The sequence below is a fragment of the Microcaecilia unicolor genome, chromosome 7 (genome assembly GCF_901765095.1).
Source record: "Microcaecilia unicolor chromosome 7, aMicUni1.1, whole genome shotgun sequence".
NCBI lineage: Eukaryota > Metazoa > Chordata > Amphibia > Gymnophiona > Siphonopidae > Microcaecilia > Microcaecilia unicolor.
Genome location: NC_044037.1, coordinates 173,102,571 through 173,123,736, shown reverse-complemented (window position 1 = coordinate 173,123,736; position 21,166 = coordinate 173,102,571). Strand labels below are relative to the sequence as shown.

Genomic DNA, 21,166 nt, shown 5'->3' with positions numbered 1-21,166 from the left:
TTTGAAGTTTTGGAATATGTGGGGGTGGAAGGATGGTTCATGGAAGCACTTCAAGCTCTTTATGAGGGACCTTCAGCGAAACTATTAATTAACTCATTCGTTTCCCCTTCCTTTGAACTCCAAGCAGGGGTCCGACAAGGCTGCCCACTATCACCATTATTATTTCTGCTCTACTTAGAGCCTTTGATACGTACTATTGAGAAAGATCCAGATATAGAGGGCGTAGAATTGCCATTCCAAAATGTCAAGACACTGGCCTACGCAGACGACCTACTGGTAACACTCACTTCCCCTCAGAAATCGCTTTATAAACTGCTCTCTGCTGTGGAGGAGTTCGGGTTCTACTCCGGCTTCAGGTTAAATTTGCAGAAGTCGGAGGCACTACCCCTATTCCCTGAAATAAAAGACCGGTGGGTGGGTTGTTTCCCATTAAGATGGGCGTCGGGCTCCATCACCTACTTGGGAGTGAAGATTCCCACGAACTTGGCGGGGATTTATACTTTAAACATTGAACCTTTGAAGAGGAAGACAGCAGAGACATTGAAAAGTTGGCAGGGTTTACCGCTGTCTCTCTTAGGGAGGGTAGCATTATATAACATGGTCCTTTTTCCCATGTGGATATACAAATTTCAAATGCTCCCTATATATCTGTTACGGAGGGATGAGCAATGGCTACATAAAAGGATAAATGGGTACTTATGGAACGGGAAGAGGGCTCGACTAAACATAAAAAGGGCCCATTTACCTAGAGCCAAGGGAGGCCTAGGCCTCCTAAGCTTGCGGCTTTTTTCCATTTCCAGCAACCTACGACACTTGTCAGATTGGTTTCGTTCCACATCCTACTTTTCTTGTACAAAGACAGAAACACAAATGATAGGAAAGACCCATTTTGCAAGTTGGGTACATGGGAGGAGATATCAGGGAAATACTCTAGGCCAGGCCAGATTTATATTTCAGCCACTAAAACAAACCTGGAAGTGGGTGACTAGGTTCCTTTCATTGGATAGTAAAAATTCCCCACTTCTGTCGATCAGAGGGAACCCGGACTTTCCGGTAGGTGATACGTCTATTAAATTTAGGGACTGGGAAAAACATGGGATAATATACCTGTTTCACGTTGTAACGGAAAAAGGGGAGATGAAGCCTTTGCAGGACATATGTACAGAATTCCATATTGATCAAGGAGATGTCTTTGCATACTATCAACTGAGACATTATGTGGTCTCTCTCCCTAAACAAGCTTTGACTGTGGAGACAGGTGATAAACTTACTGAACTGTTGGGTCTGGAGGCCCAACAGAGAGTACCGTTAAAATACTTTCACTCTAGCATAAGAGAATCTTTCCCAAAATTTGACTTTACCAAGATAACTGAGCAATGGAATACAGAACTGGGACTTAATCTACAGGAAGAGCACTTACACAGCCAGTTGCTATCGGTGACTAAAATTACAGAGAACGTAACCTGGCAGGAATTACAGCTAAAATTTTTGCTGAGACTGTACATCTCGCCGTATAGGGCCTGGAGGGCAACCATAGCGGAGGTGGATTCTTGCCCAAAATGTGGAGTTTCTGGGGCACACCTGGGACACATGTTTTGGACGTGTCCCGGGGTGCAACAATTCTGGAAAAGCGTGGGTCTGCAGGTGTCTAGCTGTTGGGGCACAAGATGGAAGATAGTCCCAGGACAACTATTTGAGTCCTTTACCAGTGCGGGGTGTATGCCAGCGAAGATGAAAGCTTTTTTAAAACGCGCTGTGCTGATGGGCAAGAGAACAATCTTACAAGTATGGAGAAATGCGGAGAGGCCCTCTCTGGCACAGTGGCGTACAGCAATGATCCAAATGTGCTCTTTAGAGAAACGAAAAATAAAGGACTTGGCGTCGGACAAAGGAGACATTTTTTGTGCCACTTGGGCACCCTTTTGGGACACACTTACCCCAACTGCTCGTAGCCGTATTCTGAACTTATGAGGGGGGGAGGGTAGGGGGCAATAGGGTGGTGTGGGGGGAGGGCAGGGGAGTGGGTATGTTTTCTTGGGAAGGGGGAGGGGTAGGAAGGGGGGGGGGGAAAGTTTAAAACCTTGGGAAAGTTGTTGTTTGGCGTATGAATACCATGTTATAGTGAACACTGTACATACAATCCTGTAACTTTGTGCAAATTTTGTTCTAATAAAAATGAATGGAAAAAAAATATATATATTTTTTGCCAGCCTCAAATGTCATACCCAGCTCCCTGACAGCAGTATGCAGGTCTCTGGAGCAGTTTTAGTGGGTGCAGTGCACTTCAGGCAGGCGGACCCAGGCCCATCCCCCTACTACCTGTTACACTTGTGGTGGTAAATGTGTGCCCTTCAAAACGCACCACAAACCCACTGTACCCACATGTAGGTGCCCCCCCTTCATCCCTTAGGACTATGGTAGTGTTGTACAGTTGTGGGGAGTGGGGTTTTTTTTTGGGGGGGTTGAGGGGCTCAGCACACAAGCACACAGCTATGCACCTGGGAGCAATTTCTGAAGTCCACTGCAGTGCCCCCTAGGGTGTCCGGTTGGTGTCCTGGCATGTGAGGGGGACCAGTGCACTACAAATGCTGGGCACTCCCACGACCAAATGCCTTGGATTTGGCCGGGTTTGAGATGGGCGTCCTCGGTTTCCATTATCGCCGAAAATTGGGGACGACCATCTCAAGGTCGACTTAAATTTCGCAATTTGGGGGTCCCGACCGTATTATCGAAACGAAAGATGGACGCCCATCTTTCGATAATACGGGTTTCCCCACCCCTTCGCCGGGACGTCCTGCGAGGACGTTCTCAGGAAAACTTGGGCGCCCCTTTCGATTATGCCCCTCCACGGGGTCCTTTTACCAAACTGCGGGAGAACTCTTACCGTGTGGCCATGCGGGAGGGAGTCCTTACCGCCACCCATTGAGGTGGTGATAAGGGCTCCCACGCCAATCCAGCAGTAACCGGGCAGTGTGTGGCGATGCCTGATTACTGCCGCTCAAGCCATTTCCGGGGGTTTTCTTTTTCCACCGGAAATGGCACGAGCTCGGGGGCAGGACTACTGCCGGCAGCCACGTTGGGCCAGCAGTAGTCCTGGATGAGTGATTAGTAAGCCCACGTTGGGCTTACCACCATTCTGTAAAAGAGCCCCTCATTGCTTTGAAAATGAGCTATTATATCAACTGGCTGACCTTGATCGATGATTATTGTGGCTATCTAGGTGGATATAGCACAATCCAGACAACCATGATTTTGACAACAGCCATGTGAAGCCTAGGAGAATGTATCACCTTTGCTACTTGTTTGTTTACAGCCCTTCCGCTGTGTGGTGCACAATTGGCATTTTTCATTACAGAGCTTTCCTATGTGCCGTGGTGTCTCTAGACAGAAGTATTTAGGGTGATGATAGAAGAGGCAAATTTGGTACAGAGGGGGCAAGTCAAAGTGATGCTTCTATACATGGTGCCCTTGGAATCTCATGAGATGGGCGGGTGGGGGTGTCCTTGTAAATCCAGACAATCTGAGGAGTAGGGGGCCAAAATTGTGTCCCCTGGAGTATCTTAAATTACAGTAACGTGCAAATCTAAGCAAACCAGATGCTTAGATTTCTACATAGGTTTCCTAGCTTACAGGAATACCCTAAGGGCTGAGGAGGCAGGGTTATCACAAGGCTTGTAAGCCTGTGCCTCTTAATGGACCCTAAGCTGCTGCTGTTTTTTTGTTTTTTTTAGCTTTTGCTCTTAAGATCAGGTAGGAGGAGATCATTTTGGTGCTCCCAGTTGGCCCAGTTCCTTCTGTCAAGGCACAGCTCATATATTCCTAGAACTGGCCGTCTCTGCACAGCATAACAATGGTAGCCAACTGCCCAGTTTTGACCCAGACAGTCCAGTTTTAAAGTTTATTGTATAATGTCTAGTTATAGGTCTGACTGGACACTGTAATCTCCCATTGATGCCGTTGTACACATTGACAGACTTGCAGAGTGTTTGGCTCTTTTGCTGCATAAAGGACATCCTTGGGCAAAAAGGCAATGAGAACAGAAAAGGAGGTTTTCTAATCTACTGATTCTTTTTGCCAGGCTGGACCAAACCTGCTGCGGCAAAGATAAATATTTGAGCAAATATGGAATTAGTATGAATGCAGTGTGGTTTTATACTTATAGCTTAGCTTAAATTTATGTCTCCTTGTATTCCTATGGCTGAAATTTTGCTGTGGAAGGGAGGAGGAGCAGTTGAAAGGATCTTGGGGGAAAAAAAAAGCATGGAATTCTTTTTCCCCAAGAAAACAAACATTGGTGTACAAGCCAGCAAAGTAATACTGTACCCTTTGTGGTGCAGACTGGCAAGAGACTAACAATTGAAAATTAACATGTGAACAATTATATTTCAAAGACTTTTGAGCCCCCCCCCCCCCCCCCCCCCACTCATCATGTCTCTCTGCCCAATTTTAAAAATTAGTAATAAACTTAAAAAAAAATAAATCTATGCTAACTCTGAGTGCTTTGTATATCCTTTATACCTTGTCTTTTAAAAGCAAAGGGGTGGTAGTAGGCTTGGACTGAACAGATTGGTTCTTTAACAGTAAATTTCAGGTCAAACTAGGAAGGATTACTACTTGTTTGCATTTGTGGGTTTAGTTTTTGTTTATACCTATACATTCCTGGACATATCAAAAGACGGCTATGCACTTGGTGTCGTTCAGCTACTGTAAGCGTTTTGAAAGACAGATGTCTTGGATTTATATATTATTCCAGGACTTACTTTTCTCCCCATTTGATTATGTCTCTTCTGGAGGTCTTGCACGTTTCTCTGCATAATTGATTACTTGATCTATGGTCCACACTTGTAGCTAACTTCTGTTTTGATATGGTGGTTCTGCATCATCCCTTCCTACTTTCCCTTGGCTGTCTCATGTTGTGCAGCAGAGAATGTGAGACAGCTGAGTATTTCAGACGCGAAGCATCTGCTTCTGGGAATAAAACTGCTGCATGTGACTGGACAGCGCTGCCCGAGGCCACATATGTTGGCAGCTAGCATGACCTATTTGTCCTCAGTGATATGACTAAATATAAACATTTAGTTATATGAAGTAAAAAAAAAAATGGGTAAAGAAGAATTTCTATGAAATCATGGATAAACAGTATTGTTTCCCAGTAGTGACTGTGCTGTGCAATTTGATATCAATAGACTACGAAATGTGCTTCAGCAGAAGCCAGATCTCTAGTGCAGGCCTTGTACAGCCTGCTCTAGCCTTCTGCTGAACAGCACAAAGGCTGAGCATGCAGCTGAGCACTGCCTGGCCCACAGCTATTCAAACCCACTGGGATTGCATTTGGCATTGTGCTGTACACTGGATGAGCTTTATCGCTGTCTGAATATTTGTCTTTCACAATACTGTATCCATAGAGAGAGAATACTGACAAGAATCTGACAGTCTTCTAGCATCAGGCTGCTTCAGGTTTTCATTCATGATGGGAATTTGGGTTTGGGGTTTTTTTGCACCTCACATCTTTCTTCTGCTTCTTTGAATTTCTAGCCCCCATCTGGAGCAATGTTTCCTCTAAGGAGCGGCCTGGTGTGTGCAAATACTTTTTTCCTTGTGAGCAACACGTTTTAAAAACCAACAATTTTTGAGCTCCAGTATTAGCAATGCATTTCTGTATATAGCATTAAAAAAAAACCATTTTTGTGAGCAAACATGTACAACCTGTGAGTGACGCGCCTAAAATGTATGAGCAATCGCTCATGTGCTCCTCTTTAGAGGGAAGATCGATCTGGAGCTAAAGCGCTATAAGTTTTTATTTGCAGCTATGTGAAAGTTTCTTCCCAGTTTTTAACCCTCTGCCCTTGTGGGATGAATAGGAACATAATGGGCCCGAAGGATATTTTTGCATAAGTGACCCATGTAGTATCAAATTATACTAACATCAGATAACCTGTTTTTATTTAATATTTTTTTAAATTTAACAAATTTCTAAACAGTTCAAACAAAAAAATACAAAATTGGAAAATTCTAAAATTTCAAAAACTCTTTTAAAGCCCCTCTCATTCCCAGCCAGCAGTCTCTCTCTCTCAAATTCCCCTCATTCCAACTTCCCTCATTCCAATACACATTTCTTAGTGTCATCTCCATTGTTCTGAATCAGTGGGTATTATTCTTTCCTACTAGCAGTTGGAGGTAGAAAAACTGAATTCTGCCAGTGACATCACCACTCTACTAGGGCTCAGGGTGCTTCCTGGGCAGAGGCTCAGGCGGTTTCCCCTGACGAGATCTGCAGGGTAGTGATTTTGTCATTGCTTTATTTTTTTGCTAAGCACTACACTGTCAGAGAAATTGTCTTACCTGATCATTTTTTTTTCTTTAGTCAGTAACACTCTTTTGAAGTCCCGCCCTTGGAAGACCTCGGCCCAGTGTTCTGGGTGTGCTCTATGCTTCCTTTTCAGTGTTTCAAAAAAAAAAAAAAAAGAGAGAAATTAATTTTGTGAATGGCAGCCATATGGAATCCCGTGATATGGCTGTATCCTGGTTTATGCAGGGTAGTGAGTGCCACTCTGTGGTGGTTTGCTCGCTTGATTAGCATTGCAGCTGCAGTGGTTGATGAGCCATGGGTGCATTACAAAGATACTTTCTACTGCTTGGGAGCACCTTAGCTTAAGCTTGTGATGTTACTGGCAGAATTCAGGTTGTTTTTTTTTACCTCCACCTGCTGGTAGGAAGGGATAACACCCACTGGTTCAGAACAGTGGAGCTAACTAAAGAAAGAAAATCAGGTAAGACATTATTTCTTATTATTATTAAACATTTTCCCCTATAGAAACAAAATTGGAGAAACCCCTTAGTAAATTGACACTTGCATTGTAAGCTCCCTGGGAACAGGGAACTGTGAAACCTCATATTGAGCTACTAATTTAAAGGCCTGAGCTGTATCCAAATGATACTAATATCTGCTTCAAATTGTTAACTGATCTAAATTACTATATAGTGTAAAATAAGATAGAACAGTGCAGCTGAATGACTCATAGTCTGAAGCCAAACTTTTGGACATTCTTGGCTTCTAAAATTCAGCAACCGCAAAGCAAAAAGGGGTTCACAATATCCACAAAATTCAACAGCACAAAAGAAAGTGGAAAAGAAACCAACTTCAAGAGATCAGTCCAAGCTCAGGGTAAGATGCTCCAATAAGCAATTTTATTTGGACCCTACACGGTTCGTGTTTCGGCTGTTAAAAAAGCCTTCATCAGGGGTCGATCAGTGAGTACACAGTTGTATACTGATTGACAGTGGAGCATATGAATTGATCTCTCCAACGTTCCAACCTGCCAGCTTCATTATTTTACGGTGAGTTGAAGGCAAAAAACAAAAACAAAAAAACAATAGGACCTGTCACTCCAAAGTTAAATCCATCTTCTCCCATTTGACAGCAGCAGTTCAGGTGCTCACGTGTACTACAGTGATGCTGCAGGGGGTTCTGAAAAGGAAAAAAAAAGTTGCTCTTCGTCTGGAAACCAGGTCACTTGGCAGCTCTGCACAGAAGATCCTGGAATCTAGCTAAGAGATGTTAATTAAATGTTCCCCCAGAGATACTAGATTTAAAAAAAAAAGGACTGAAGACTGGAATTTTCCTTGTGATTGAAATAATATCAGGGCACAGCAACAATAGAGCACTTTAGGTACCTAGTGCTTTCAATTCCTTGCATGATGCTTCATTTCCACTACTATGGGGGGGGGGGGGGGGGGTAAATATTAAGTGAAAGCATTACCTATGTTTCATAGCTGGAATCCTGGCTCTGATTAGTAGCTTGTTTGAGGGTAGAGTTATGAAGATGCTGCCCCCTAGGTTGGGGGTGCAGGTGGATGGCAGTTGCTAGGTATTGATTAGCTTGCCCAACAGCAGACTTCTAAAAACTGTAGGGGAGGCTAGGCTTTGCAATAGAGAGGTCTATACTGGCACTGCTGTATGCTGTTACTGCAGCATATGGAGATGTTGGTTAGGAGGGATCTTGAACCAGACACTTGCGCTTCTGTGGCTGCTCTTGACACCTAGTGAAAGGCACACACGGGCAACTGCCATTATGCAGCCATAGGTTCATTAATGTAGCTGCACCTCATGGACCTTGCTGGCTGCAGTAGTTAAAAGTGCTTGGGCTGGAGGTAGAAGAGGTGAGGGAATACAATACAGTACAGAGAGACAGCATGTATAAGTCCATCAACCAGATGACTGGCATCACCTGCCCACTGAGGCATGTCTGAATGCTTGATTGGTGAGCAACAGGGGCAGATTGCCCTGACATTATCTTGCCTGCCAAATGTGTATAAATGTTTGAAGTAGAGTGATCAGCAAACATGTAATTATTGCCTTGGGGTGGACATTGTTTCTGTTTTTATACATTACAAATATGTTTGTTTTAGCTTCTTCACATCATTGCAGTGTTTTTGTATTCTAACTTTGAACGCTAGCATTGAGTATTGGCTTCATTTGGACATCAGATCTATTTTCATATGGACTTATATGTTCACTGCCCACCCTCTAACTGACCAGACACTACTCATACAGTGAAGGGGTGGAGGGAGTGTGGCACAAGGGAGAAGCCGGGAAAGTATCTCTAGAGGCACTGTTCAGCTGAATAGGCCTAAACTAAAAAGATAAGTTTAAGCCTTAATGAAAGGATAGCAGAGGCGGTGGTCAGTTACGAATGTGCATATTCAACTCCATTACCTATACATATAGTGGCACTGAATATATGTTTAAATTTAAATGCTAGTGCCAGCATTTAAATTAAGCCCTTCACGGACACCGCTGGAAATTTATCCCTATATAAGGATGCAGTATTTGGGGATAATTGTGTAAAGTATTTTTTGCATGTTTGTGGCCACATATATGTGTGAATAGCCTTATATAAACTTCTAGTTGGTGTAAAAGTACGTGTGATGACATGATGTTACGTACTTTGCTGGTAAGCTTATAAAAGGGTGGAGATGAGCAAAGTGAAAATTATAGGTGCAGCCATTTCAACTTGCTGTAGGATATGAGTAAAGTCCACACCTGTAATCTAGGCATAATTTCTGCCACTTACACTAGTACTTTATAAAGACAAGCAGGCATCCACGTATTGTTATAAAATTGACTTAACATATAGGCACTTGACAAAAACAGGCTTACAATAGGTGCTGTCTTATAAAATTTATCCTTTGTTAAAAACTCAGTTTTGATTAAAAATTGGAAGTTTGTGTGACCGTCATGAGTAGAAGCAGTGAGGGGCAGTTTTTGCCATCTGGACCTCTCTACAATTTTAAATTGTTCTCAATGAAATTCTTGTAAATGGTATGACATATTATGTTTATACATACATTTATTAAAATTAGCGACATAAGGTTTCATGAAGCATTCCTTTATTAGCTAGATGCTTATAAACTGAACCGGTCAAACTGCAGAATTTAAGGGCCTCTTTTATCAGGCTGCGCTAGTGTTTCCTACATGACAATGCCGACGGAGCCCATTCAAAGCTGTGGCGTAGCTACTTGGGGCCACGGGGGCCTGGGCCCCCATAGATTTGGCCCTGGACCCCCTTCCCGCCGCCGCCATTGCCATCGCCTACCTTTGCTGCGGGGGACCTCAACCCCCGCCAGCCGAGGTCCTCTTCTTCCGGCACAAGGCTTTGTTCTGTTTCTGTGAGTCTGACATCCTGCACATACAACGTGCAGGACGTCAGACTCGCAGAAACAGAACGAAGCCTTGCGCCGGAAAAAGAGGACCTCGGCTGGTGGGGGTTGGGGTCCCCCGCCAGCAAAGGTAGGCGACGGCGGGGGAGGGTTGGCGGCGGGAGGAGGGTCGAGAGGGTCGTCAGCGGGAGGGGGGGTTGAGAGGTCGGCGGCGGGGAGGGGGTCAAATTTGGTGGTGGCGGTGGGTCGGCAATGGCGGGAGGGGGTCAGCGTCGCCGGGAGGGGGCTAAAATATGCCCCCTCACCTCGGGCTCTGGACCCCCCTCACGCCGAAGTCTGGCTATGCCCCTGATTCAAAGTGTGTGGGCATTGTCAGCATTACCACACTGGGAGCTGCTAGCGCGGCTTGATAAAAGAGGCCCTAAGTTTGCAAAGAAGGTAAACTACAAGGACCATTTTAATTGTTGGTTTCATGGACAAGTAGATTGCTTTTAAGTTTAATTAAAGAGGATCTCTAAATATAGCTGGTAAGGTCTGCTGAAAGCAAAAGCATCTGATTAGTGGTAGGGGCATGATGAGACTAAGAGGAAAAAGGAGAAACCCAGAAGCTATTTTCAGGGATCCCATGATTTTCTCCTTTTAAAACTGAAGTTATACACTTGCAGAATATGCTGGCATGTATTTTTTTTTTTACTTTTTAAACTTTGACAGTTAAGTGAATAATTTGTCCACAGTCTCCACTTGACATCTCGTTTTACATATATTTGCCACAAAATTCTACCCTTGCTGCAAAGTCCTGTCCCAGTGAAATTCTGGGAAACCGGGGGGGGGGGGGGGGGGGGGGGGGGGGAGCAGTGACTGGGCTTGTGGCACACAGAATTCCCTTGCTCCTCCCTCTTCCCTGTTCCTCTCTCTAACCTCCACCACAACATTCTAGTGACAGGAGGAAGAGAATGGTAGCATTTCATGTAACCTCTATCTCCTCCTGGCACTGACTGGCATTTTGAATTGGGCAGTAATATGGTATTCTGCACAGTCAAACCATGTACCTGGAAGCTTTAAATGTCACCTCTCCTCCTGCTGGACAGGAGAGAGGATTGGCCTGGGGAAAGAAAGAGTCAGTCTTGGAGGGGAGGAGGAAATGAAGTGGAAAAAAGGATTGAAGGGTGAGGGGGAGACAACGGGATGGAGGAAGAAAGGGGGGAAATGAGAGAGAAGATGGGAGAGCATTGGGGGTGGGGTTGTGTGAAGGGAAAGGGAGAAGTTGGGGATGGGGAACAGAGACAAGGGAAATGAGGGAAGGATGAAAGGTTGTGCGATGAAGCTTCATGAGAAGAAAGGCAAGAAGTGGAACTGAGAGAGAAAATGCTAAGAGATGGATCAAATAGGAAAGAGAAGGAGAGACTAAGGGAAGAAAACAGCAGCGGGATAGGGACAGGCAAGAGAAAAGGCACATTTTAAGAAGGAAAAAGACGTTCTTGTAAGACAAGGTGTGAGAACAAAAGACAAGTATTTCTTTTTTTTTTGTTTCATATTTTTATTAAGGGTTTTCAAACATAAAACAGAAAGGAAAAATCAAACGATAACAACAAAACAGAACAAGTATTTCTGATTCTTCTCTACTATATACATTCTGTTGTGTTCGTGGCAGCTTATCTCGTTTAAGTATATGTGATAAGCATGTGAAATAAAGGAGAATATTGCAGCTATAATGTCAGCAGTATATGGTTTTCTGTGGTTTTTATGTAGCTTTAATATTATAGGGACCAATGTTTAGCAGACTATCTGCTTAAAGATAGCTGGATAACTTAGCTGGTTATTTTAAGCAGATATTCAGATGATTTATGCTATAAAGTTAGGCTGCTGGCTATGTAGACCTAAAGTTAACTGGATAAGTTATGCAGCTGTTAATATAACTTAACTCCCATATGTAGTAGTATCTAGTTCATTTTATACAATTATCTGGTTAACTTTAGGCAACACCCCCAGCAGAACCCTCACCCAGGTCTATCAGGCTCCTCATCCTGTCTTCAACGGTGACCACAAATACCCAGCAGATCCCAAAAAGTAGACACAGAATTTTTTTTTTAAAACCTGAATGTAACTTGCCTTGAGATAATACTGAAGAGGCATGAGCTAAATACAGTTCCATTACGTCACCAAGGATCAGTCCAGACAACTGGGTTATGTCCCTCATCGACCAGCAGGTTTAGATAGAGAGCACTCTTCAGCTGTGCTATATGTAGCCTTGTACATCCAGCTTGAGCCACTATTCTCTGTCTCCAGCAGGTTGGTTAATCGTGCCTGTACAGCTTGAGTGAGTTGGTGGGCTCTGGACTTTCTTAGGCCAGGCTTGGGGTTGAGTAGCTTTGTGCTAGGGTGTAAACCTGGTGGTCCAGGATCCTCCCCTTTACCACCTAGGCTATTTACTCTCTTTCTTCTCCTGCCTCTTGATTAAAAAAAAAAAGTAAGCTCACGGCTGTGTTTTCCTGCTGCTGAGGGGAGTCTCTGTTCCTCGGGCCCAGCGTTACTGATGGGGGACAGTTTGGGCAGTATGAGTACCGCTGTGGGGTCCCTTAAACTGGTTGCATGGCTGCACAGTATATAAAGCACTGTTCTCAGTGTGGGAGCCAGAGAACAGCGTCTTGGAAGTGTAACTTCGGGAGGGGCACAGGGTCAGCCTTTTGCGGGTTTGGAGGCAAGTTTTGAGGCCCAGCGGGAGTGGGAGTTGAACACGGAGGTTTTGGTGGGCTGTTCTACTGCGGGAGTACCTTCGCATGGTGTGACCACAGCCATTTTGAATGCTACCGTGGTTTTCTCTCTGCAGCTCTCTGATGCTTTCCTGCCCGATTTGGCTTCTACAGCGCTCCCTCTGTTTGGGGTGGGGTTCAGCCCCCGCACTTCCCTTTTCAACTGAGTTTGTATTTTTAATGCACCAGGCGTTTCTTCTTAAAGGACAGCATGCCGAGGCTCACCCCTGGGGGGGTTGGCTGCTGCGCCAGAGGCAAAGAAGCACAGGCTGGAGGTTTTCCAGGAAAAGGAAGTAGATTCCTCCTTCTCTCCTCTGCTCTCTGAGGCAGCCATGTCCGTGGGGTCCGTTGGGGAGGAACCCATGTTTCTAGAGGAGCATGAGTGCCCTGGGGCTGATGAGGATGACCCCTCGGCTGCCAGGTTGTTTGCAAGGAGGAACTTTCTTCTTCGATCACTCAGGCACTTGAGGTGCTTCATATTACTCCCCTGGAGGGCAGGACCGTCCAGTGACTCCTTCCGTTATGTCTGAGACCAAGAGGCCTCCAAAGTCATTTCATGTCCATGAGGCCACGGATGAGTTGATTCAGGCGAAGTGGAAATCCCTGGACTCTGGCCTGAAAGGGGACAGGATCGTGTCACGCCTTTACCCCATTCTTCCAGCGAAGCTGGAATGGTTTGGCCAACCCAGGGTCGATGTCCTGATTACAGCTCTCACAAAGAAGACCACCATCCCTGTGGAGGGTGTTAAGGCTCTGAAGGATGTGCACGATTGCAAGATCAAAGTAGCCTTGAAGCTTGCTTTTCAGGTTTCCACTCTTAGCCTCCAGACTGCAGTCTGTGCATTCTACGCTGCTCGGGTGTCCCTGTCGTGGTTGCAGCAGCTTATGGAGCCAGAATCCCAGTCAGCTTCACCAGCTTTGGAGGCGGGATTGTCTTACATGGCTGACGCTCTGTATGATCTGCTTCTGGCCTCAGATGACGGCTGTTTTGGCGTGGATCTGGCTCTGGTTGCGGAATTGGCCTGTGGATGAGGCTTCCAACTCACACCTGGCTAGGTTCCCTTTTACTGGAAAGTTGCTGTTTGGTGAGGACCTGGCAGGCTGGTTAAGGATTTGTGTGATTCTAAGGTCCAGTGCTAGGTGTAAGGCGCAGTTCCAGTCCACACAGGTTTGGCTGCGAGAGGCTAATCACTACTGGCCTGGGAAGGGTCAGGCAGCCCAGAGGCAGCATTTTCCACAGAACTAACCTTCCTTTTGAGGATCCAAGAAGTTGGGCCCAACTGGCACGAGGCCCATCTCCTCCTCCTCCCTTGCCTCACAATGACGAGTTGCAGACCCACTCCTCTCCAGGTACCATCAGGGGAAGGCTTTCCCTGTTCTTCGAGGAGTGGGCCAGAATCACCGCGGATCAGTGGGTTCTCGAACATTGTGCAGGGGGGGGGGGTACAAGCTTGAATTCTGCTGCCCCATCGTAGGAGGCCATTGAGCCAGTTCCCCTGTCGGAATGAGACACTGGAAGATATTCCATTTACTTTGTGGTCCCAAAGAAGGGTGGATACTCCTTCCCAGTTTTGGATCTGAAGGGGGTCAGCAGGGTGCTCAAAGTTCAGCATTTTTGTCACATACCCGGAATTTGACATGGGGCGTCTGGTTTTCCTGACTCTGACATGCTGGACTAGGGTTACCATATGGCTCCAGAAAAAGGAGGACAGATTAAGCCAGTCTGGGTTTTATTTCCATTGGTTTCAATGGAAGTAAAGCCGGATTGGCTCAATCTATCCTCTTTTTTCTGGAGCCATATGGTAACCCTAAGCTGGACGCTACGCGTTTAGTTCCGCCCGTTCCTGGTGTGTAATTTCAGTGCATCCTTGGGCTGTTGCGTATCATCCCAGCACGCCTTCTGGTTACGGTGCGTGCAGGAGGGGCACGGTCCTCCTTGATGTCAGACGCCTTCATCTCTTAAGGAAGGAATCCTCCAGTGTGTCTTTGCCTCAGCCACTACTTTTTTGGTTGCACTGGTGCATTTCCTATTGTTGTTACTGCCTAGCCAGACCTCTGCTTGATCCTGACCTTGCTTCTTGATTGCTGCCTGTTAGACCTCTACCTGGACCTGATCTTGCTTCCTGTTTGCTGACTGCCTGGACCTCTGCTTGGGCCTTACCCTGCCTGCTGTGGCTGTCTGCCTTGCTACCCTGCTTTCTAAGACTGGTACAATTCCTGGTAGTCCTTCCTGCCTAGATCCTCCGGAGGTCCTGCCGGCCACCTGCACCCAGGGGCTCAACCTCCTGGGAATGGCAGCTACCGCAGGTGAAGCACTGGGCTTTCCGACTGCCTATTCTAGAACTGATCCCACGCCTTCGGGCCTGGTACCTCTGCTCTAGGATCTGCACAAGGGCTCACAACCAACGGCTGTTCCCAGGTCGCTCGGGACAGCCAGGGACAGACTGTGATAATTACTGCATGAGACTCTGCAGTTAGTCATTGCCTCGGTGCAGCTGGTTGAGTTTCTGATGTCTAGGAGACTTGCTTTCACATTCACGTTTGGCCTCCACACCGGTGGTTTCTCTGCTGTGCAATACTCGCCTGCCACTTCCAGTTCAAAGCAATACCCTTTGGGCTGGTCATGGCACCCAGGACATTTTCCAAGGTTATGGTGGTGGTGGCCACTCATTTGTGAAAGCAGGGCATACAGGTTCATCCTTATTTGGATGACTGGCTCGTGTGGGTTCCTTCCCGGCAGGACAGCGAGGAGGCATACTCCTGGGTGGTTTTCCTTCTGTCTGAGCTGAGGTGGGTGGTCAATTTCAACAAGAGTCACCTGACTCCAACCCAGTCCTTGGAGTATTTGGGAGTGTGTTTCGACACTCGGATGACTCGGGTTTTTCTGCCCCCTCCTCTTCAGCTATTCATCAGCAGATAGAGAACCTGTTATCCATCAGGAGCCCCAGGACCTGGTACTATGTTCAGGTTTTGGGTTCCATGGCAACCACCTCATATGGTGCTGTGGGCTCATTTTCATATGCAGCTGCTTCAGGCATCACTCATGAGCCATTGGTCTCCGTTCTCGGAGAATTATGAGGCTCAGATTCCCTGGTCGATCCAGGCCCGAGCAAGCATGATGTGGTGGCTCTCACCTTGGAATCTCCAAGCAGATCTTCTGCTCGCTACACAGGTCTGGTGTGTGATAACACTGGACGTGAACCTGTCTGGCTGAGGGACCCATTATCTCAACCACACAGCCCAAGATTGGTAGTCTTCAGAGGAGGCCTCTTGGTTGATCAACTGGCTGGAGCTCAGGGCCATCAGGTATTCTCATCCAGGGGCAGCCTGTGCGGATCTTCTCAGACAGCATGACAGTGGTGGCTTATGCCAATCAGCAGGGGAGAACCCAAAGTGGCATTCTTGCCCGGGAGGCCCGTCTCCTGTTTGTTTGGGCAGACACTCATGTTCTCCTTCTGTCAGTCACTCACATCATGGGGGTTCTCAATACAGAGGCCGATTATTTCAGCAGGGTCTTCCTCATCCTGGGAAAATGGTAGCTAGCTTGGGAGGTCTTCGACCTAATTGTGGGCCGATGAGGAGTGCCCAAACATGATCTGATAGCTTCTTGGTCCAGTGCACAGGAGGGAGATAGGTTCCCTAGGGATTGTTGCCCTCATCCAGCCATGGCTGGTTGAGAGCCTCCTGTACGTCTTTCCTCCCGGGCTGATGGTGAGCAGGGTGTTATGGCAGATTGCAGCTCATCTGAGTTGAATCGTCCTGGTGGCGCCGGACTGGCCCAGGCATCCTTTGTATGCAGATCTGATCTGGGTTCAGGTGGACACTCTGATGCTCCTTCCACTTTGGAGGGACCTTCTTCATCAAGGTCCGATCCTCATGGAAGATCCCTCCCCCTTTGGTCTTAATGGCCTGGCTCTTGAAAGGTCACGGCTGAAGAAGAAAGGCTATTCTGATGGGGTCATAGTAGCCTTGCTTCAGTCCCGGAAGTTCTCCACTTCTACAGCCTATGCAACAGTGTTGCGGATGTTTGAGGCCTGGGTGGCCCAACAGGGTGTTGCCCCACTTCAGGCTTCTTTGGGACACATTTTGGCCTTTCTGCAGGACAGGCTGCAACAAGGCCTGGCTCTCACCCTGAAGGTTCAGGTGGTGGCCTTGGCCTGCTATTGGGGTCAAATTCGGTGCACGTCTTTTGCGGCCCATCTGGATGTGGTCCGTTTTTTGCAGAGGGGGGTCTCGCATCTTCGCACTCATCTGTGGTCCGTTTGTCCCTCGTGGGATATCAGACTTGTACTTTGTGCACTCCAGTGGGCCCCATTTGAGCCTCTCACTCAGGCCACACTTAAAGATCTTACCTTGAAGACAGTGCTCCTTGTGGCCCTCTCCTCCTTTCCGGGATCCTTTTCTGCGGTTTTCGCAGTTCGGAGTGTCAGTCTCTCCAGTTCCTTCCTTGCTACCAAGGTGGTTTCAGCCTTCCACCTTAATCAGATTGTTTTACTTCCTTGCTTCCTTCGTTCCGGAGAGAAGATTACATCTCGGAATATGCGGCTTTGCATTTATTGGATATCCAGTGTGCACTGTTGCGCTATGTCAAGGTTACCAATGACTTCCATCGGTTAGATCATCTCTTTGTTCTGTTTTCGGGGCCCAGGAAGGGGCTCCAGGTGTCTAAGGCGATGGTGGTCAGCTGGGTAAAGGACGCTATTTCAGTGGTTTACCTGTTGTTGGACAAACAAACGCTGCTCCATCCTATGGCGCATTCCACTTGGCCTCTTTCTACCTCTCTGGCGGAGGTCCAGGGGAAATTTGTTGATCTGCTACGGGGGCGTCATCTTCTACCTTTTATAAGCATTATAGGGTGGACATGGCGGTTAAGGTGGAGGTTGCCTTTGGGGCTCAGGTTCTATCTTTTGCAGTGAGCCGATCCCCGCCCTCTGTGAGTATTGCCTTCTACATCCCAATTGTCTGGACTGATCCTTGTTGATGGAAGAGAAAATTATGTCTTAGGTCTTACCTGTTAATTTTCTTTCCTTTAATCCCAAGGATCAGTCCAGAGCCCACCCCTCTTGGTGCTCGGCTGTCCTTTTATATGCAGTCTGGTGTGTTTGGTTCAAGGCACAGTTGGGGTTGATTTCTTCATGTGGTTTCAAAAAGAGGCTAGAGTTTCTTTCTATGTGTCTCAGTCTCTTTCCTACTGCTTAGCTAGCGAATACTGGCTCACTCTGGATGTACAAGGCTACATATAGCACAGCTTAAGAGTGCTCTCTATCTTCACCTGCTGGTCAATGAAGGACATAACCCAGTTGTCTGGACTGATCCTTGGGACTACAGGAAAGAAAATTACCAGGTAAGACATAATTTTACCATATTGAAGCTTTACAATGTTTCATCCTGTAGTGAAGGACAGGACAATATCTTTCTGGAACACATGAATGTAAAAAAAAGAAGAAATTCATATTGATGCTGGTAGAAATTATTTGAAACTTATGCATTCTAGCCATATATGTTGTTGGCAATTGTCTTTCGATATCACTTTTATAGAAACTACAAATTGATCTTTGTTTCCTTATTTTCTCTTTTTAGCGGCCCAAAGTGATGAACGAATATGTGCATTTAAGGATCCATTACAACAGGACAATGGAATTAGTGAGAGCCGAATCTCTCAGGAGAATGGTACAATTGAATGTTTGAAGGGGAGCTGCTTTGGACTATGGGAGAAAACTCGAGAAGGAGAAATAAATCTTGTCAAACAAGGCAAGTAACATGTCTTCTCCTTTTAACTGTTACTTACTTTTTCTGTCTCCAATATGTTCAAAATATGTTTCTAATATGTTTTAGCAGCAAAATAATCAGCTTTCTAGAATTACTGAGAAATCCATAGTCAACTTTTGAAAGCCATTGAATAAGATGCTGATACACTGACGTTTTCACTTAAGGGCACCAACCAAACTAATGCATCAATGATTGCATTTATTATTTCTATTACAGACACAATTCAGTGTTTGCAGATTAGAATTATTTTATTTCTAAACTCAGTTGCCCATTAGTTGTCAGAAAGGAGGAACACATCAACCAACCATAAACAAGATGGCAGCCTAAAGCAAAGACATTGTCAGATGGTGTGGAGGAAGATGTGTTTGGTGATGTCCTGACGCCTACACTGAACAGTATCAGTTCCTGATTACATCATGTCAGACCACTAATAATATCATTACCATGTTTTAATATATCAGTAAATATATTGCAGTCAATCTGTTAACTTGCAGCATGGCTACCTGATCTAATTATGCTAGTCAGATTTTACTTAACAAATCACAGTAATCGCCTAACATTTGTTCTCTTCCATTGGGTTCCTGCAATAGCATCCCAGTTTGCAGACAGCTCTGAATTCTTCTTGCTTGCTATTTATTATTATTATTATTACTACACATGTATCATGTAGCACCCACTGTACTCTGCCCAGTAGCAGAGAATCCTCTAGTTTGATTCATAGATCAGGTTTTCTCCACTCTGGTGTTCAGAGCCAGGTGAAGAGAGTTGTGGACATTGCTAAAGGCAAAGCCTGATGGCCAGATTTAGAGCCTCTGATAAAGTGTTCAAAAAAGAACACTTATGTATAGCTCCCAGCCTCAGGATTATTGCTGCAATGACAATACTAAGAGTAATAGAAAGGTGGGTCTATAAAAATAGGAAGAAAACAATCTCCAGGTAGTTGTAATGGAAGCTCACAAGACCATCTTGCCCTGGTTTCAATTGACTAGAAAAGAGGAAGTATCAGTTAAATAAAAAAAGGGGGGGGAGGTGGCAGGGATGGGCAAAACGTTGAGCCTGGGGGCCACATTAGAAGCCCAGGGCAGGTGGCAGATGTGTGCTGATAAAGAGCACCACCATTATTTCAACAGAGGATCATCATGGAGTATTAAGCTGGGGGGGGGGGGGGGGGGGGGAGTGGGGATGGTTTTGCCCAACTTGACATAGATGGATGCAACCATTGCAATGAACTATCTCCTGTCTTTCCTTCCATCCATGGTATAATATATTTCACTGTTTTAAATGTAGTTATTTATAAACTTTATTCCCCACCCTCCCAGTTTGAAACATTAGCTTCTGATTCATTTTAGATGTAAGTATAAATTGCTACTTTTAACTCATAGGGCCTTCTATGTTAGCAATGCTTCTAGTGCCTGATGTCCCTGGGCGCTACATTAAAAGTCAGCTGCCATTTGGATGCCCAGCCTCCCAGTCTCGTATGGCCCTCTTGCAATTTTTCACAATCCTCTTGCGATTTAATGACTTTGAGTAACTTTGTGTCATCAACCAATTTAATTACCTCACTAGTTACTCCCATCTCTAGGTCATTTATAAATATGTTAAAAAGCAGCGGTCCTAGCACAGATCCCTGGGGAACCCCACTATCTACCCTTCTCCATTGAGAATAGTGACCATTTAACCCTACTCTCTGTTTTCTATCTTACCAGTTTTTAATCCACAATAGGACACTACCTCCTATCCCATGACTCTCTAATTTCCTCTGGAGTCTTTCATGAGGTACTTTGTCAAACGCCTTCTGAAAATCTAGATACACAATATCAACCGGCTCACCTTTATCCACATGCTTATTCACCCCTTCAAAGAAACGTAGTAGATTGGTGCATAGGCGCCGACTCCATGGGTGTTGTGGGTGCTCGAGCACCCCCAATATTTTCACCCACCCAGGCATTGGCAGGGGGGCGCTGACCTCTGGAGGGCACCGCCGCCGCTTACCTCAGCTCCCGGACCCTGACAGCAGCCCAGCCCTTAGTTTCCTGCGCCGGTACCCGCGACGCCCTGGGGGATTTAAATTTTGTATTTAATTTTACCTCCGACATCGCAGCAGCTGCGCAGCATCAGTGAAAGCGCTGCCCGTCGTCTCTAGCCTTCCCTTCACTCATTCATTCCCTCTGTGTCCCACCCTCGCAAGGAAATGATGTCAGAAGAAGGCAGGACACCGAGGGAATGAACGAGCGAAGGGAAGGCTAGAGACATCAGGCAGTGCTTTCACTGATGCTGCGCAGCTGCTGTGACGGAGGTAAGTTTAAATACAAGATTTAAACCAGAGAAGAGGGCGGGCAGGTGGACATGGGAGCGGGAGAGCAGGGGAGAGAGAAGCATTGATCGATGGACATGGATGGAAGGGCAGGTCCCAGGGAGAGAGGAGAAATTGCTGGACATGGAGGGGAGGGGAGGGAGGAGAATTGCTTGATGTGGATGGATGGAGGTGTGCAGGGGAGAGAGGAGCATCGATGGACATGGATGGGACGGCAGGGCTCAGGGAGAGAGGAGAAATTGCTGGACATGGAGGGGAGGGGAGGGAGGAGAATTGCTTGATATGGATGGATGGAGGTGGGCAGGGGAGAGAGGAGCTGCACTCAGGTTTACCAACAAGTCAGTTTTTGCAAATACGCAGAAATTGCTCTACCATGGCTGAATTTAAGCAGCAAGTGCAGGATCTCTTTCAGCATTTTACTAAGAGAGGGTATCCTTATACTATTTTAAGAAAAGCCTAATTGTGGGCAGAATTTGCTGATTGAGAGCTTCTGTTATAATATAAAGCTAAAGCAGATGAAGACAAATGTCCTTTGTTTCAGAGATTGTTTCTTTGAATTTTAAACATTGGACAGTGCTCTCTGTTTATGACTGTTTTGCTGAATACCCTATGGTTGCCTATTTTAGAGGTCACACCATTGGTGAGTTTTTGTCCTATAAACATTTAGATTACC

General features: G+C 46.0%; 1 protein-coding gene across 1 annotated transcript in view; it reads left to right on the top strand.

The window, feature by feature from the left end:
• Positions 1–21,166, top strand: part of BMPR2 (bone morphogenetic protein receptor type 2) — a 346,911-nt gene that overhangs the window by 160,767 nt on the left and 164,978 nt on the right. The window contains 1 exon segment of the mRNA XM_030209147.1: positions 17,991–18,161. Coding sequence (XP_030065007.1) covers positions 17,991–18,161 — 171 coding nt within the window.